The following is an 18,368-nucleotide window of genomic DNA, read 5'->3' on the forward strand; positions in this document are numbered from 1 at the left end:
GCCGTTTATAACATGAAAAGCCATTTTAAATAGAACTCTATATAATGAATTTCAAAAAAAACAAAGTGGGGGCTCGAAAGAGCCTGATGTTCTAAACTACAATATTACGTGTCACCGTGAACGCGTGAACAAAAATTTACAACAATTCCGCTACAGAAAAAATTGGCGTAAGAACAATTTTTCTGCAATTTCATGATATTAATTTTTCTACTTTCAGAAGCACTTTCCTCAGCTCCTGGATTCCAATTTCAAAGGTTGCAGGTGTAAACTTTACTTCTAGTAAACAAGCTCAATGCTGATGATTATTTAGTGGCTGTACCGTGCTGGTTTGGAGAAGCGGAACAAGAACAGTCTGATCATGGACTTGCGGGACATGAAGGTGCAGCACATTCAGCAGGAGGATGTGAAGACTGAGATTCTGAAGCGGGTGGGGCAGAGGAGAGCGAGTGAGATGGCCACGGCCGACAGCAGACAGTGGAGGAACATCAAGGACCACGTGCACAACATGAGCAGGCAGATGATAGAGGTCAAGTGAGTAGTACATCACTCCGCTCTTTCCAGTTTCTTACCCCATTTGCTACAAATTTGCATACAAATTTGCTCTTTATACTTTTCTACGCCAAATTACGCGTTAAGCCATAATAAAAAGAGCAATTCAAACTTAGAAATTGGTCGGTTGACCTTGCAAATGTTCTAAACGTTTTTTTCGAAACTACAAAGAAAAGATCAAACAATAAAAAGTTTGAATGACAAAATTACGAATGTAACCCCTCAAATTGAATCAAGCCTCAAATAAATTCAAAACTACGGCAAATTCGTAAGCCTTGATAAATTGATAATCTCTGATTGTTATCAAAAATTCTCAGATAATTTCCCATACTGAGTAATTATTTCAGACGTTTAAAAAAAAGCGATTCTTCCTTGATTTTTTTTGTTATCAATTTGAGTTTTTGTTATTATGATGGAAACCGACAATTGAACTCAGCTTCAGGTTTCTGCAACCCAAGAGGTATCCGTCAGTAAAAATACGGGAGATAAAGAAGTGAGTAATATGGAAACGGAACTGTTATTTTTGCGGGAAAAAGTTGAAAAACAAGAATGTGAAATTACGGGTCTTAAACTTAAGCAGTTAAACATAGATACCAGTCTGCGAGCTCAGGAAAGGTATACTAGCAAGGATAGTGTGCTTGTATGGAAACCGCCGTTCGATGCAAGGGCAGTAGATGACGTTACGGATGCGATAAGTGATTTTTTCAGGACAAGTCTGAAAGTTAACATTTCTCGTGGGGGAATTAAAGCTTGTCACATGTATATGGGAAATTACGGAAATAATATGCCCACTATCATTTGCAAGTTTGTATACTTCGACGATAAGCACGCTGGATACAAGGCCAGGAGGAATCTGAAATATCAGAAAAACATTTTAAAAAAGCGTAACATATATAATACGGAACGTCTTCCTGAACGAGAGGCAATAATTAAGAAAGCGGCCAATGATATGGACTTAAAAACTACCACTCATAACTGCATCGTATCAGTGCTTGTCCATAAGGAAAAGCGTCGGGGCGAAACAAAGTTTAGGCGAGTTGACGCAGTAGATGAATTGCAAACGATTAATGCTGTAAAGTGAAAAAAAAAACGAATCTACACCGACTCTCGTCATGACAACAATGAAGGGGAATCCCCTGCAAACAAAAAACCAACTCATTGATTGGATTTTGAACGGATAAGGTGTGCCGCCTGTTATAATTTGACAAAAAAAAACACAAAATGAATTGAATTATACTGTCAAGCATATAAACTGCTATTCTAGCCCAAAGTGGTTATGTTTGTGACAAAACATGTTGAATTACTCTCTGTTATTATTCCCCTTAGGCGGACTACAAAATAGCAAAACACGAGTGACAAAAATCGATTTTAATTTTTTCTATTTTTTTATCGTATAATTTTTTCTTTCTTAAAAATATTTTTTTGCGTTTCGTTTTCATATTTTTCTTAACTTAGGAAATATCAGCAAACAAATAAATGATTATTCTCTAACAAGACCTTAGGTTAGTTTGTGTGATTTCCGCACTGCTGGTCTAAAACCTAATAAAGACGAACAGTACAAGTAGTCTTCCTTTAAAAAAGAAAAACCAATAATAAGTTGGTGCGATTTCCGCGCTGCTTTGTGGTTAATTAAACTAAATTATTTTTTATTTTCTTTTAAAACAAAACTAGAATAAGACCAAAAAAATTTATCCTGCTCTTTTAGTTCCCAGAGCTTGCGTGATTTCCGCACTGCTCTTGCGATCTTTAATTGTAGATGCTGAAAATGAGGAAAACAATGAAAATAAAATGGAAAAGTTCAGGAAAAAGGAAAAGTATGTAAGCTGAAAAAGGAAAAGAAGGAGGCGAGGGATTGGAGGGGAAATTAAAGAACCCTATACGTGTATAGTATTGAAAGCTAGCAATATTCCTATTTTTGCGAAGAAAAAGAATATTCTAGACAAGGAGGAGAAACTACCTAGAGTTTGTGCGAGTACCGCACTGCCCTGGGTGGCTTCTGATTTCTGACAACTCATTGATCTTCACAAATTGGTTAAATTTTCAACTAATTAAGAAACCACGCGAGAAATACATTGTACACAGAACATATGGTTAACAGAGACATGGAGAAAACAAATTCTGAAACTTTTTCAGTGTTTTTACAAAACATCAGATCACTGCCCCGAAACTTTGAAGAATTGGAATTAGAAATAGAACAGTTGGCCCAACGTCCAGATATCATTTGTTTAAATGAAACCTGGCTCAAAAATAACTCTGACAATAATATTTTTCAAATTCAAGGATACGAACCTCTCTATAGTTGCGCTAGAATTAAACGAGGAGGAGGTATTGGCATATATTTTAACACTGGGTCAGATCATAGGATAATAAAACAAAAAAAAGATAACAATATCCAAATCTTGTCAGCTCTAATAAAAACACAAATAAAACAGAAAATTGTAGTAATCTGTGTTTACATTCCACCAAACTTTCTAAACAACGCTACCTTCGAAAGCATGCAAAATTATTTGGATGGATTAACGCTAGGGCCTGAAACTGATCACATAGTTTGTGGTGATTTCAACGTAAATTTTCTGTTAAACTCGACAAAGCGGAAAACAATTGAGGATAATATGATAGGAAATGGCATGTTAGAAAAGAAAATGAGCTGCCTCCCAACAAGAGTGACAGAACGTAGTAGCACTTTAATTGACTTTTTTTTTTCTGTACATCAAGTTTCTCAACCAAAACCATCAAAAATTCAGTGTCTGATCATTTTGATGTTGAGTTTTTTTCAAATTTTCCGAAAAAGGACGTTTTTACTGAAAAAAGTTTGCTAGAAACTGGAACAAGTTGAAACAAAGGGATATAAGTGAAAAGTTACGTTTTTATTTGCAACATGAGATTGGCAAATGTATGCAGTTATAGAATCCCGAAGGCCCTCAAATGTCTTCTAAGATTTTAGAAAAATAACTTCGATCCTTATGAAGGCAGTTGATAGTTATTTTCCAAAGCGTTTACTAGTGCAAGCAAAAAGACATCCATGGATTGACAATGAAGTAAAAAATGCAGCAAAAAAGCGACGGTTACGACAAGAGTTTTTGAATATTAAGACAACGGTTGCCCGGAATAAGTATAGTTCCCAGAATAAAATTGTCAAAAATCTAATCATCCGTACAAAACGAAAATACTATCAAAATAAACTAATGCTTGAGTCTAATTGTAAAACGAAAACTTTTTTCAAAATTTTTAAGGAAATGAAAGGTAAAGGGAAACATTCTAAATCTTTAAATCTATCTAACGGGAACGCTGAGCATTTTAATGAATACTTCGCAAATATTGGCGCCAGACTTACACAGAGCAAACCAAACTGCATGGAAAATAATGTTATACGTCAGCAGCAATCGTTGTTTTTGAAAAAAATTGATTTAGTTGAAGTCATTGAAGTCATCGAAATTTAAAAAATATATATAGAACAGATTGCTATGATATCAACACTGTTCTCGTCAAGCATTTAAAAACTACACTAGCAGGTTCTTTGACTGAAGTTTTTAATGACTGCCTAACCTCAGGAGTCTATCCAAATTGTTAAAAAATTGCAAAAATTGTTCCAATTTTCAAGGAGGGAGACATCGATGACCACTCAGACTATAGACCAATTTCGCTTCTTCCAGTTCTGGGCAAAACTTTTGAGCGTATAGTTTTTAAACGAGCCCAATCATATGTAGACAAGTTTAATATCATCCGAAACACTCAGTTTGGCTCCAGATCAAATAGAAGCACTGTTGACGCCATCCTTACATTGTTGGAAGAAGTTTCAACATCGCTATCGAACAAAAAACTAACTGTTCAGAATACGTTTTTAGACCTAACAAAGGCTTTTGACACAGTTGATCACTCTAATCTGTTAATAAAGTTGGAACAAATGGGATTCAGAGGGCCTGTCTTAAATCTATTGGAATCTTACCTTGACAATCGCTATCAGTACATTGAAACTAACTCTTTTAAGACCGAACTTAAACTGGTATCCTTTGGTGTACTCAAGGATCTATCCTTAGCCCACTTTTGTTCATATTATACATAAACGATCTACAAATAGCCACAAAAAACACAGGGGTACTTTTGTATGCTGATGACACTGTTCTGAAATCCACAAACAACAAAGACTATATTGCTTTTGCACATAGATCAGCTTTGCTTGAAGTAAATGATTGGTTAGACAAGAACAAACTGACACTGAATGTCAAAAAAACCAAGACCATGAGATACTGTCGGAGCACGAAAACTGAAGAACGACCAGTAAATTATTTTTTAAATGACACCCAAATAGAAGATGTTGAATGTTTTAAATATCTTGGAATTCTCCTTGACTGTAAATTGAATTTTCATCAGCATATTGATAAAGTAAAGAACAAAATTTTGCAATTCTGTGGAGTGTTTTTTCAATTGAGAAAGTTTCTAACTGGACAGCAATTAATATTTGCGTATAAAACTTACGTGCAACCAATCATCCAATATGGAGTTTTAGCTTATGCAAATACCGACAAAACCAAACTGTTAGAACTGGAAATGAAAATCAGAAGGCTAATCAGAATAATTTTTTATAAACACAGGATGAATTCAATCACTGAAATAATGCATGATAACAAAATATAAACCGTAAGAGAGTTTTTGGCTTACGAAGTTCTGAAATTAACCGGAAAAATTATTCGAAAAGAGTGCCAAGTTGAAACCTTGAGATATTCTATTACTGAGCAAGAATTGAACGTGATATTTTCAAAGCAAAAAACTAAATCAAAAGTTAGCTATAAACAGAAATAAATTCAACAGAGGTTCGATTACACCTAAAATTAGAAAAATGTTCAACTTCGTAATAAGTTTTTCCCCAACCTGGTCAATTTCTTGAAAGGGGCTTCTCGGTTTCAATTAAATAGTTTTAATCATAAATTTTTGGATAGTTACATTCTAGGAAAAACGATTTTACTGGGCATGCTTTGAGACTTTTTTTGATCAATAAGTAGAACTTGTTTCTGTTGGTTTCTAAGTTATGGGTAGAAAAGACTATCTGAGAAAACTAAATTAATTTTTTTATAGAGAATGGTTTAAAGGTGCGAATAAAGAGGTTTTACGTTTAAAAAATGGTTACCGGTAGAAAATCTATTGCATTGGATTAAAGAATTTAGGTAATTTTTTTGTTTTCCGCTTAATGAGACACCTGAAAACGGGCCTTGTTGGGTTAATGGTGTTCTCCCGAACGATTCTAGTTTGATTTTATAAATTTTTTTAAATAACTTTGTAACTAGATATCGTTTGGAAACAATTTATTATTATTATTATAATAAAACATGGCTCTTGTCCAGTACCTCCCCTTGTAAAATTAAATTTTAAAGCTGTTCACACGTCGAATTGAATGTGAGAAAAGTTGTAGAAATTTCAGAAAAAGATGGGGACTGCCCGGGTCGAGGTCCCAGACTCATGTCCAGACTTTAAGGGTCGCGCCACATCCAGATTTAGACCCAAATTGCCTTGGCGCGCAGTGAGCCGCGAAAGTCTGGACATACCAAAATTTGGTCGCAAAAGTCTGGAAATGCCAGATTTTGGTCGCCAAAGTCTGGACATGCCTAATTTTGGTCTGGAAAATCTTGACATGCCAAAATTTTGTCGCGAAAGTCTGGACATGAGTCTGGGACCTCGACCCGGGTGGAAAAGCCAGCCACTCTTCACAAATAGCGCCCCCTTTTACGTCCCTTATTTTCAACTTCCGGCTCTTTTCCAGTTCCCCCCCACCTTTCAAAATACCGAGTTTTATGTTTGTTTTACGTGTAATTACGGCTAAATGCGTGATGTTACGCTGTAAAAAATGAAGAACAAATTTGTTCTCAATTGTCGAATTGTTCACCACGCCAAATTTCATTGCATTATGACAATATTATATAAGTTTTTCAAAATTGATTTTGAAAGGGGGGAACTGGAAAAGAGCCCAACTTCCTCCCCCATCCCGAAAAGAATCGGCTAATTTTCCACTTTCCCCAGCTTTTCAAAACTTCTATTTGAATGGCCTAATTATTAGTCAGCATGCCAATTTTGTAACAATCGGACAACGTGAACAAAAACATTCGCAGTAGGGACGGGGGGAGTAAAACAGACCCAAAGAAACGGGCTTTTTTCCCTTTTCTCCCCTCATTGATTTTCAGTTTTGACAATCAAACTTAACGTTGTCATATTGCAATGAAATGATGCATGCATAACAGACTAACTAATGTAAATGCATTTAAACTTCATACCGGGTGCTCAATCATATAAACACGTAGAACAACCGAAAAAATGGAAAGTTTGAAATGTGGGCGGAAAGAGTTGAAAAGAGCCAAAAAACGTTCCAAAGCATATGGCGCAAAACACTTCAATTAACATTCCAGGTCGAGGTGCTCACTTTATGTTTTGACTTTCAAAGTCGAGCACATGTCAGTGCTTGACCGAAAAAGAATAGACGGGACAGGTGTTAAGGTCGAGCACAAACTGGAAATAAACATCGAACACGGTCGAAACGTACCTCGCGCATGGTCGAACACTAACTCGCGCACGGACGAAGCATACTTCGCACACAGATGAAACAGACCTCGAGTAGGGTCAATACATATCTCGAGCACGGTCGAAACCTACCTCGAACACGGACGAAACATACCTCGCGCACGGTCAAAATATAATTTGCGCACGGTCGAAACCCACCTCGAGCATCGAGAATGGACGAAACGTACCTAGTGCTCGGATGAAACATCCCGGGATGACCAAAAATACTAGTCATACAATTTCCATATATGGAAAAATGCTAGTCATACACTTTCCATACAATTCCATACGTACAGAAAATTGCATGAAAGGTCTATGATTAGTATTTTTTCATCTATGGAAATTGTATGACTAGCATTTTTCCATAAACCAAAAATATTGATTTTTTACATTTTAATTTCTGAAAATTTTTTGGTTGTGTTCGTAACCGAACACAAATGACATAAACCTTGATTATTCAAACGTAATAACCAACGGTTTGGCCGTCTCGCATTAAAAATGCATTGGAAACAGCCTGATATGTGTTACTTCTGTCTCAGACAAATAATATTAGGAAAGTAATGAGCTTTTAATTTTTGGCAATAATTTTCAAAGACGATTATTTCTAAAATTTGAATTTTTAAATTACCAGACATTGATCAAGGCATACAAAAACATGTCAGACAAAAGAAAGAATAGTTTTAAGCGTTTCTGAAAAAAGTTATGAAGAGAAAAGGAAAAAAATCGAATACTAGTATATCCAGGACTCCGTTATACACACAAAAAATTTAAAAAATGTTTGTTTGAATACGAAAATCAATTTGCGGTTGAAAAAAAAACACAAAAATTTTTGGGGGCAATTTCAAAAATACTTGAAAAAATTTTGTCGTCGCCATCAAAAAAATGCTGGTCATATAATTTCCATATATGGAAATTGTATGACTAGTGTTTTTTTTCAGAAAACAAAAATGAAAAAAGTCAACGTTTTCAGTCGTAGCAGCCCAAAAAACGCTTAAATGTTTTGCTAGCAGTTGAATTGATTGTTCAAACCTTTTTTTGCACAAAAAAAAATTTAAAAAAAATTCTAATCATACAATTTCCACATATGGAAATTGTATGGTTAGCATTTTTTTTTTCATACCATTTTTTTTCCTTTTTTTAAAAAGAGATACCAATTTCGATACCAAAACAACTATAAAATACCTTTGAAATTCGATTAAAATCATTTTGCAAAAAAGTATGAAATTTGTATGACTAGCATTTTTCCATAGACTAAGTGTATGAAATTGTATGATTAGCATTTTCGGTCTATGGAGGTCAACCCGGGATACCTTGCACGCAGACGAAACATACCTGGCGCACGGTCTAAACTTTCTTCGAACATGGTCGAAACACACTTAGAAGCATACCTCGAGCACGGACGAAACATACCTCGAGCTCGGTCGAAACATACCTCGCGCGCGGTCAAAACCTACCTCGCGCTTGGTCGAATCATGTCAATAAAAACTTTGCTTCAGCTCAAATTGCGAACCAGTATTCCAAAAGATAGAAAAAGCAGCCCAGAAACAGTTAATCTCTACATAGCATATAAATGGCTAATTACTCTAAAAACTCCTTTTGAAAAAAACATCAGAACTTTGAATTTTGGAGGATAGCTCATGTGTCGAAACATACACAGTTTCAGCCGAGCAAACATGTCTTGCTTGGGTCGAGCACGGTCGAGCACGGCCGAAACACGTCGAATTTCAGTAGAGACGGTCGAAATATATCTTGCTTGGAAAGTCGAGAGCGGTCAAGCACATTTGTTTTGGTCGAGCACGGTCGAAACATCTGAGTTTTGGTCGAGCACGGTCGAAACATCTGAGTTTTGGTCGAGCACGGTCGAAACATCTGAGTTTTGGTCGAGCACGGTCGAAACATCTGAGTTTTGGTCGAGCACGGTCGAAACATCTGAGTTTTGGTCGAGCACGGTCGAAACATCTGAGTTTTGGTCGAGCACGGTCAAAACATCTGAGTTTTGGTCGAGCACGGTCGAAACATCTGAGTTTTGGTCGAGCACGGTCGAAACATCTGAGTTTTGGTCGAGTTGGTCGAAACATCTGAGTTTTGGTCGAGCACGGTCGAAACATTTGAGTTTTGGTCGAGTTGGTCGAAACGTTCTATTAGGAACCATGAGATGTTGTTGATGTTGATTAGGGCCCTGTGTGACAGTGCGGATGCGGATGGGATCATTGAGAAGTATTTTGAGGTGGAGGAACAGAACCAGGCGAGGATGAGTCTCTTGTTGGAACAGGAGGCACAGATGGACAAGCTCAAGAAGGAGATCAAGTGAGCACACTTTGAAAACTGACATCTAACGACAGGCTGTTTATTTTGACTCTTTCCTTTTTTTAAGCCTTACCTTTTTGTGGATTAGAGACACGGTTGCAGTAAGAAGTGGTTGGTTGTGAGGTTGGCGGGGGAATTGGTTGGATGGGGACGGGAGGGGAGGAAATCTATTTTTTTAAAATTTAATGTTGACGAAAAAAAGAAATAATTTTGGGCAAGGAAAAAAAACTTTTTGATATTCCGTTCAGCAGAAACTGCAGAAATGATCCTTTCTGGTTGGATGTTGAGTATTAAAATGATTATTGTATCTTTGTTGATTTGAAGTGAGCTCCAAACTGGAGTACGTCGAATGACAGTGACGGGCAAAGTGTGTGACCGCGACTCCTGTGACACCTCGGAGCATACAGGGGCCGAGTCATCCACCCTCGGGGAAATGCAACCTCCTCGCAACCGACAAATGCAGACACGGTTTGAGCTGAATCATTCTCGTTCGTAATTCGTAAATCGAAACTTGAATCTGCCCAGATAGTTTTTACCGTAAACTCTATATGAAATGCTTGCGTCTTTCTTCTACTTTTTCTATTGCTTACAGATTTTGAATTTCAGCAAAGTAGGGGAGAGCAGATTTTCATAACAATTTGATAATTTAGATGAGTCCTTCAAAAATTATATAAGGAACTTTATCTTCTATCGTTTTTACATCAATATGTTCGACCACTGAAAGTGGGGAGAAACGGTGCATTAAGTTATGCAGAAGGCCGAGGAATCCGCAACAGTCCCACTTTTTTTAAATCTTAAAACAGTTTTGGAATTCACAAACGACCTGTAAAACACCGTATTGCTTAAACTTGCTCTATAAGCAAACAAAATAGTCGAATTGTGGAATTCGCAAATCAGTTTGTAGAATCCTGAACAATTTGCGAAAACCAAAAGCAAATAATATTCATTACATTGTAGATTTCACTTTTGAGGAATCCGTTTATTTTTGCGGAATCCGCTTACAATTTATGAAATTAACCTAAATCCTTTCATTATATTACATTTTTTTTACAGAAACTGCTGATGTTTGCGCATTGCGCACACATTTTTCATAATTTGCTTACATTTGCAGAACCTAGAACATTTAACTCTAATCGCTCACTTTGAATCCACTTATTTGTGAACATAAATTACCCGGTTGAGCTCACATTGAAAATTGAGGATAACAAAGAGAAAAAAACAGCGATGAATTCTTGATATTCCTTGCCACAATAGCAAATTTTATCGATAGATTATCGCTAATTTGGCTAATTTTCTGCGATTAAAACAGCAATAAAAAACCTATATAAAATGAACCTATCGCGCATCCATTAGCTTTGTCACCTTTGTTGACTTGTATGCTACCTCTGCACCATCAAGTTTTTAATCTTCTCAAGTTAAAGGGCTTATCAACTAAAACTCTCATTTGAAAGCTACTAGAATGAGTTCAAACTAAAAAAAATTTAAATGTTGTTTTTCTACAGAATCACTACAGAAATAGCTCTGAAATATCGCAGGTCTGGCTATGCAAAAAACTCTGAATTACAAATGAATCAGCGATGGAAAATAGCGATTGCGGGAGTACTACAATAAAAGCGATAATTAACGGTGGGACTTCAACCCCGGTACGTTACAATTTTTCTGCGCGGAATCTCTGTAAAAAGTATTATTGAACATTTGAAACATGTTTAAAAGTTTGTCTCTGGATCCCAGGGACCTACACTCACTATATGGTTCGCCTATCTAGTTCTCAATTTTGCCTCGTAAAGTTTCAGCTTCATAAATTACCAACCCATTCCGATTATCTTTCCAACTTTTGTGAAGTTATTTTTTGCTTATGATTGCAACCCCGGTCGCGTTGTTCGTTTTCAGCTTCAACTCAATCAATCAGAGACGGACAGCCTTTGAACGCAAATCAATGGTCCAAGCAGGGGCGGATATAGGGGGGGGGGGAGCGGATGCCCCTCTCAGGGACTCGACCCCCTGCTGTTGTTGTTGAATATGATATACATCAGCGGGGAATGCTTTTTGGCAATGTCCTCGCTGCCAACGTTAACGTCTCGGTCGGGTATTGGGTAAGAAAGTCAAGGTCGGTGTTGATGGTTCCAAATAACTCCTGTCTAGTAGCTGCGGTGCCAGGGCACTCTAGCCAGTGTTCAACAGTGTCTCTTACTTGGTTGCATTGTCTACATGAGGGGTCTATTGTCGGGTCCATCAGGTTCTTGTACGCTGAGAAGGCCATGCAGTGGCCCGACCGTAGTCTTGCTAGCAGAACCGCGTCCTTCCTTGTTTTGATAGCCTCCTTGTCTCTCACTCGGGAATGGTTGGAGTACACGGCCGCTATCCTGTGTTGAGAGGGGTCTCCGTCATTTCGTTGCCGGGTATGGAGACATGTCCGGGTACCCATTGGATGATCGTGTGTGCTCCAGCGCGGTTAAGGGAGGACCTGACGTTCTCGGTGTCCTTGGAGCTGTTCGAAATGGCCTCAACTAGAGATTGACTGTCTGTGCAAATCATGACCTTGTTGTCCCCTGCTCTCGTATTCGTCTCGATCCTTTTGGCTGCTTCCTGCAGGGCTTCTCGCTCTTCTTCGTTAGAGGAGGTTAGGGTGCGTCCTCTGTTCTTGATCTCCTGTACCACCTCTGGCTTGCGGGGGTCGCCTGTCGTGACTACAACTGCAGAGCCATCGTCTCTGGTTCCGTCCGCCGCGGAGCCATCCGTGTAGATCACAAACTCAGGACAGGTGTCGTTGATGGTGTTGACGGCCTTTTCTACACTGTTGTTGCTTCTGTTTTCTCCCCTCAGCTTGGGAAAGGCGGCCCGCCGTTGTCTCTCTTCTATCCAAGGGTCCCCTGTTGTACTAATTTGAGATATCTATATTTGGTGACGGACCCTAAAGTTTTCCTAAGGGTTCCTTGGGCGCCAATATATACTAATTTTGAGAGGGATGCGCGCGCCAAAAAACCCATTTTTTTTAATCAAAATTTTCCGAAAGTTGCCTAAAAATGCCTTTTTGGGCCTATTTTTTCAAAATTTTGTGCAGAAAATTTTTACCAAAACGGGGCCTTTTTAATGCTTTGGAAGATCGGACATTCAGTTCGAACGAGAAAATCCTAGATCCGCCCTGGGTCTGAGATATATTTTTTCGCCAATTTAGTTGAACACATATTTGAAACACAGTCAATGTCAAAGTCGAGCACAAAATCGAATTTTAATCAAAAATAGCTTCGAACTATGGGAATGTACATAATCAATATGTATTCAAAAACCATTTTAACGCATAGTTGAACTCAAAAGTAGAACTGCACGTAGACAAGTGCTGCTGCTGCGAAATTAAGGTTTTCGATATTTTAGAAATTCCATATCTGACTGTGAAGATTTTTTAAAAAAGACTTCGTATTACTTGGAGAAATAAAGCTGAAAGTCTCGGATCATTTTAGTAGATAATTTTTTAAAATATTTTAATTGCTTAAGAACTTCGTTTAGACGCTTTAACTGTTCGTAGCTCAGATATCTTTAACTTTTTTAGCATAAGTGACTTTATACTGTCTTAATTTTTGATACTTTTGATTGCTTTAGTGGTGTTGATTTTTTAAATTTGTTTTAAATACTTTTTTCAGTGTTTTTAGCTTATCTAACTTTATATTTTTAGTGTAGACATAATTAGGTCTTTTGGCTCAGAAAACTTAGCTCCTCTTATTTTAGACAAATTTAGAAATAATTATCTTTATTTTGGACAATTTTAAGTTGTTTCAGCTCATATAATTTTAAATCAAGTTTGCTAAAAATAACTTGAGATTTTTTCAATTTCGGCAATTTTAGATCTTTTCAGCTCTTTTCATCTGATTTTTTTTTCAGTCTAGGTAATTTAAAAAAATATTGTTAAGGTCATTACAAGTTGAGGTAATTTAGAAAAAATAAAGGTCGAAAGAGTACATGTCTTGACAAAAGTGTAAAGGTCACAAAAAAGTTGATTATATTCAAGTTTCAAAGGTGGATTTCAATTTTTAGATTCCCAAGCGGAATAAAACGTTACCCAATGATCCAGTTTTCTCGAATTGGGTTTTTTTCCGCTTAAAAGTGTCAACCGTATTTTTTTCTGGAAATTTTGAAACTGTGTTACCAGGGCCCAATCGGGGTTGGCGATGGGTGGTGGTGGTCATGGTGGTGGATCTGGAAGTATGGGCAGAAGGCGGTCCACCCAGATCACTCTGGAGAAGAGGAGGGCCACTCTGAACAGCCAGAAGCAGGACCTCCGCAGGGTGTATGACAAGATCCAGCAGTGCCTGGAGACAGCCGGCGGAGTCAGCGACTGTCTCGCTAATAGACTGGGTGAGAAGAGCTGGTATAAACTTACCCATTGAATGGAATTTAGGGGAAATATTTCCAAAAAACTATCCTTGTTTGCAGGCTATATAATTCTGAAAGGTTGCCGATTATGAATCGATTCAATATGGGTTCCAGTGTTTTTTAAACGATTGAAACTCATTTTAAATTAGTTTTTTTGGTCGCGAAGACACGGTAATCGATTCTAATGAGACATGTTCCAAAGTAGCCGTATACGGCGCACAGACAATTCGGCCAAAGACAACTCAGCCAATTTGAAATTCAGACAATTCAGCCAAAAATATACAGACAATTCAGCCTGAGACAATTAAGCCAGTTTTAGAAAACGCTAGATTCGAAATAAAAATATCGGAATTGGAGTTATTTCTTGGTTTAAGATCGCCGGTTTAAGATCGCCGGTTTAAACTTCGCGGCGATAACCGGCTCTAAATTTTTCATAGAGTCTGTGATATCCTATGAGGTATCGCTATGGAAAATTAATTTGTAATTCAAGAATGTATTAAATTCGGCTTGAATTAATTGTTTTTTTCTTTTGTTTTTATGGCTACTGAGAGTAGTCCAGCAGTTGTTACTCTGAGCTCTCAGCTGCGTGTCAATGTCTCTGATCTGATGACCTTGGACACATCTTAACAATAAAAATTAATGGCACTGAAGGTTATAGTTACACCATTCAATTACTGCTATAGCAGTGGCTGTATGACATACCCCATCGATTGCAAATAAATTTTTCTGATTTAAGAAAAAAATTATATTATCAAGAGTTTTAAACACTCAGATCTTTGTCCCCTAGCTGCTGGCTGACTTTGTCCCCTAAGTTCGTCTGCGACTTTTTGCACTCCCTTCTTGAGAAGTTTTTTTTCCGTTCTGCCGGTGCCAAATTCCTATTCTGAAAGGTGTCCAGAATATCTTCCGGTCTGGTGGACACATCGATCTTTTTCAATTTAGCTTTTTGTTTGTTCTTAGGCGTGGAGCTTGATTGTACGTCTTTGTCCGGGGTACTAATTGCAGGAGCAGTTTGTTTTGTCGATGTTTCCGGCTGATTGACTTGATTCTTGTTTCTTGATTGTTTCTCTGTTTTCTGTATTAAGACTTCCTCCTGAATTTTCGGACCGGCTATCGAACTAGTTCCTCCTGTATTTGGTTTAGCTGTTTTGATGGCCAAACTTAGACCCCCTCATTCGGTGTCTTTTGAGGTTATGACTGTTTCGCTCCGTTGAAATTGGTCAATCGGATTTACAAAGTCAGCTAATTCCACCTGCCGTCGCAGTTCTTCATCTGAGCCGATTTTCTCAAGAATTTCTGGAGAGCTGTTTCGTTGCAACTTTTTTTTCGGTTCCGCCGATGGGCTTTTCTTTTGTTTTTTGTCCTGTGGTAGACTATTCTTCGCCTAAGCGATATCCGATTTTCGATAGATCGACCCTACCGACGTTCTTGCTGCTGATTTTGATTCCGTTACTATTTTCCCCTTCAACGGTTTCATGAGCACCTGACCACTCTTTCGTGAGTCGTCTTTTTGCAAAATTGTCTTTTTCGTCGACTGTATGCCTTCTTCTTCTTCTTTGTCCTCGATGAATCCTTTTTCCCAATAGTAGATCAATTCTTTCCTTAGCTCCGGGTTAGATTGTCCCGTTTCGTCAACGGTTTTTCGAATATTGTTAGTCGCCGCGTCTCTGCGCTACTCGTTCCAACGAGCGTTTGCCTCTAGTAGCTCTTTGAAAGCTTTTGTTCTCTGACGGTCTCAATCCGAGTGCACTTGCTGCTTGTACAGTGGGCTGGTGTCCCGGCTGAGGTCCCCCTCCTGACTATCTTTAAACTCTCCCTGGATTGATCGATCCTCCGTTTGAGTTGTGATGCTGAGAAGGCCGATCGTTCCAAGTGCTGTTTGTCATATCTGGTGCAACTACGGCACTCTTCCGCTAGATTCACTGTGTCCTTATGCATGAGCGGCCACCACAGATATTGTGAGACTTCCAGCCTGGCTTTCTGACCCGGATGAGCCCGGTGGATTCTCTTGAGCACTGCTTGTCTCAATTGCAGTGGTACTGCCAGCCGGTCGTTTACCAGTATGCAGTCGTCTTGTACTGCCATCTGTGACCACGGCGGATTAGTATAGGATCCCATCAGCTCAAATCCTTGTTTGTCTACATGTTCAATGACTCGTCTCAGCCGATCCATCCAAGTATCCTCTGAGGTCAGTTCTGCGAGAAGGCTTTTGTCAAACAATTTTGAAAGATTATCTAGTGTATCTTCCGTTTGCTGCTTTTGCAGCTTCTTGTCTTCTTTCGGCTTATGTGCTTGTCGTTTTGGTGGTTCTATTGCGCACACTTCTTGTTCTTCGTCCATATCGGCAGTGATCGTAAGGTCCACTTCGATTACCTGTACATCGCTCAATTTTTTTCTCTGATTGGGCCGGCACGATGCTTATTGGTACTGGTACGCTCTCTTCCTTATCTGTCACTACTATTTCTCAATTGATGTTCTGCGGAGTGCTCGACTCCCCCCCTCAAATCAATTCACTATTATTGGCTGATTTGTCTCTGGCTGAAATGTCGGCATATTTTTGGCTGAATTGTTTGAATTTCAAATCGGCTGAATTGTCTTTGGCCGAATTGTCTGGACGCGGCCATATATATCGAATACTTAACTTATCTAAAATTTTAACTCGTAATTTACAAAACTGAAAAGATTATTCAAAAGCTTACAAAAGCGGCTGGTCTTTATGAATAACACAAGCATGAGATAATTTAGTACTTTTGGTTTGAAATTTGTTTTAGTACTGTTAGAAATTTTTTCAGGAAATCTTAATTCAAAATGTTTTTTGATGTTTTGAACTTCAATAAAAAAAGCGTAAGCAAGTGAACAAAGTAATACATTATTTCTAATGTGTAAATTACCGTACCAACAATTTTTCGAGACTTTCTGCTGTGATTTTAAAAAGAGTTTGGAAACGGGAAAAAAGCGCTAAGTTCAGATGATAAAAGCACTAAAAATAAATCATGATGTTAGTTTCGACTAACTTGTTATGTTTCGGTGTTGCTTTCAGGTCCAGACAAGCAGATCACAGAGAAGACTGTATCGGACTGTCTGGCAAGGCTGAACGAGCGGGTGGATGAACTGCTGATGGTGAAGGCCTACTTCGACTACAGGAAAGCAAACGAACACAGGGCCCATTACCAGCTCAAAGACCACGAGGTAACACACTGAAACCAGTTCTAAACTATTATTTATAAACCAATTATATTATTGATAAATTACCACTATAAAATAATACTAACTAACCAATCATATTCCATCTACAGGCCAAAGGTCTTAACTCAACACCCACTTACACACATAGACACACATACATTTGTTTTCTTTAGTTAATTGGCTTAACCCGAAGGTTAATTATTTAGGGTTAACTAAGCTATGGTTATCTTACAAGAGCTCACCTTGTAAACTGCAGCGCACGCGGGTTTGAACCCGAAATCATTTGAGATCTGTCCTTCTTAGAAACAACAACTTGAATGTCTTGCCTCATTCCGCTTTTACATTGAATATCGGAAGGCCAATATCGGAAGGCCTAGTTGAAAGCTGCAAAGATTGAGACAAAACAACAGATAAAATGACAGCTAAAAATGTGCTACTTTATGTGAAAACGAATTAATTGCATATAACGAAAAAAATCATAATGAAGGGGAAAACTTCCAAAAATTAGTTATTGCGAACATTTCATGGCTATTTATGACTCTTTTTCCTTTTCTTCCCGGCTGCAATTTTTTAGAGTAATTTTTCTGTTCACATTGTCGGATTGGTACAAAATTTGGCATACGGACTAATTAGGTCATTACACCGCTCGTTACACCATGAAATCGATGCTTATTTATTGAAACTCTGGTAATAGGGGTTTCAGTGTTAATCATGTATACTCTGCTGGTTTCAGGACAGCGGGCCTCCAATTACAAATCCCTTCATTGGCAACTTAGAAAAGAAACAGGCCAAACGGATGAGTCAGAACAGGTAACGCAGTTGATTGGGAGGAGTTGGGGAAGAGTTTTGGGACAGATATGAGTATGTTTTATTGCTCTAAAGAACATCAGAAAAAAAACACGAAGTTCACGCTGTTCAAACAGTAGGTGATCGAACAAGTAATCCCAATTTTTTCAATATAATGCAAATTAACCTATGATTTTGATGGAACTTAATTATGACCTTTTTTTACAGCGCTGAACATTTTTGAAATGGTTTGAATAAATTCTAAAAAAGAAAAATCCCTCAGCATTCTTAAAACATTTCAATATTGAAATAAACAAGACTGCTCGTATCAGGGCGAAGCCCTGAATGTTCTGACTGCCCATTAAGGTTTATGGAGCAGTAATATCATTAAAAAATTAAAAGTAATTAAACAAAATGAAATTTTTTTTTTCAAAAATTTGAAATTATTTTATAAAAATCATCCCCCCACACGCCATAAAAAGTACAAAAGGATAGATTTCGCTACTTGTAACAAACCAATTATGGCAAATAAGCTTCGTTAAACCAATTTGGAACGATTTCTAAGACGGATTAACTCTCCGCTCACGCGTTAGTAGCGCGAAATATATTGCGCGTTAATTGTCCCA

The 18,368-nt window shown here is 37.9% G+C and overlaps 1 protein-coding gene across 1 annotated transcript; it reads left to right on the forward strand.

The window, feature by feature from the left end:
- Window positions 1-310: 310 nt before the first annotated feature.
- Window positions 311-17,766, forward strand: LOC134856174 (uncharacterized; the record flags this gene model as incomplete). Its single annotated transcript, XM_063872538.1, is given in 6 exon segments — window positions 311-531; window positions 9,271-9,402; window positions 9,727-9,870; window positions 13,547-13,752; window positions 16,811-16,959; window positions 17,690-17,766. Coding segments are annotated over 6 exon segments (929 nt in total), but the record flags the coding sequence as incomplete, so codon positions are not given.
- Between the last annotated feature and the right edge of the window lie 602 nt (window positions 17,767-18,368).

The sequence above is a fragment of the Symsagittifera roscoffensis genome, unplaced genomic scaffold (genome assembly GCF_963678635.1).
Source record: "Symsagittifera roscoffensis unplaced genomic scaffold, txSymRosc1.1 SCAFFOLD_750, whole genome shotgun sequence".
In the NCBI taxonomy this organism is placed as follows: Eukaryota; Metazoa; Xenacoelomorpha; order Acoela; family Convolutidae; genus Symsagittifera; species Symsagittifera roscoffensis.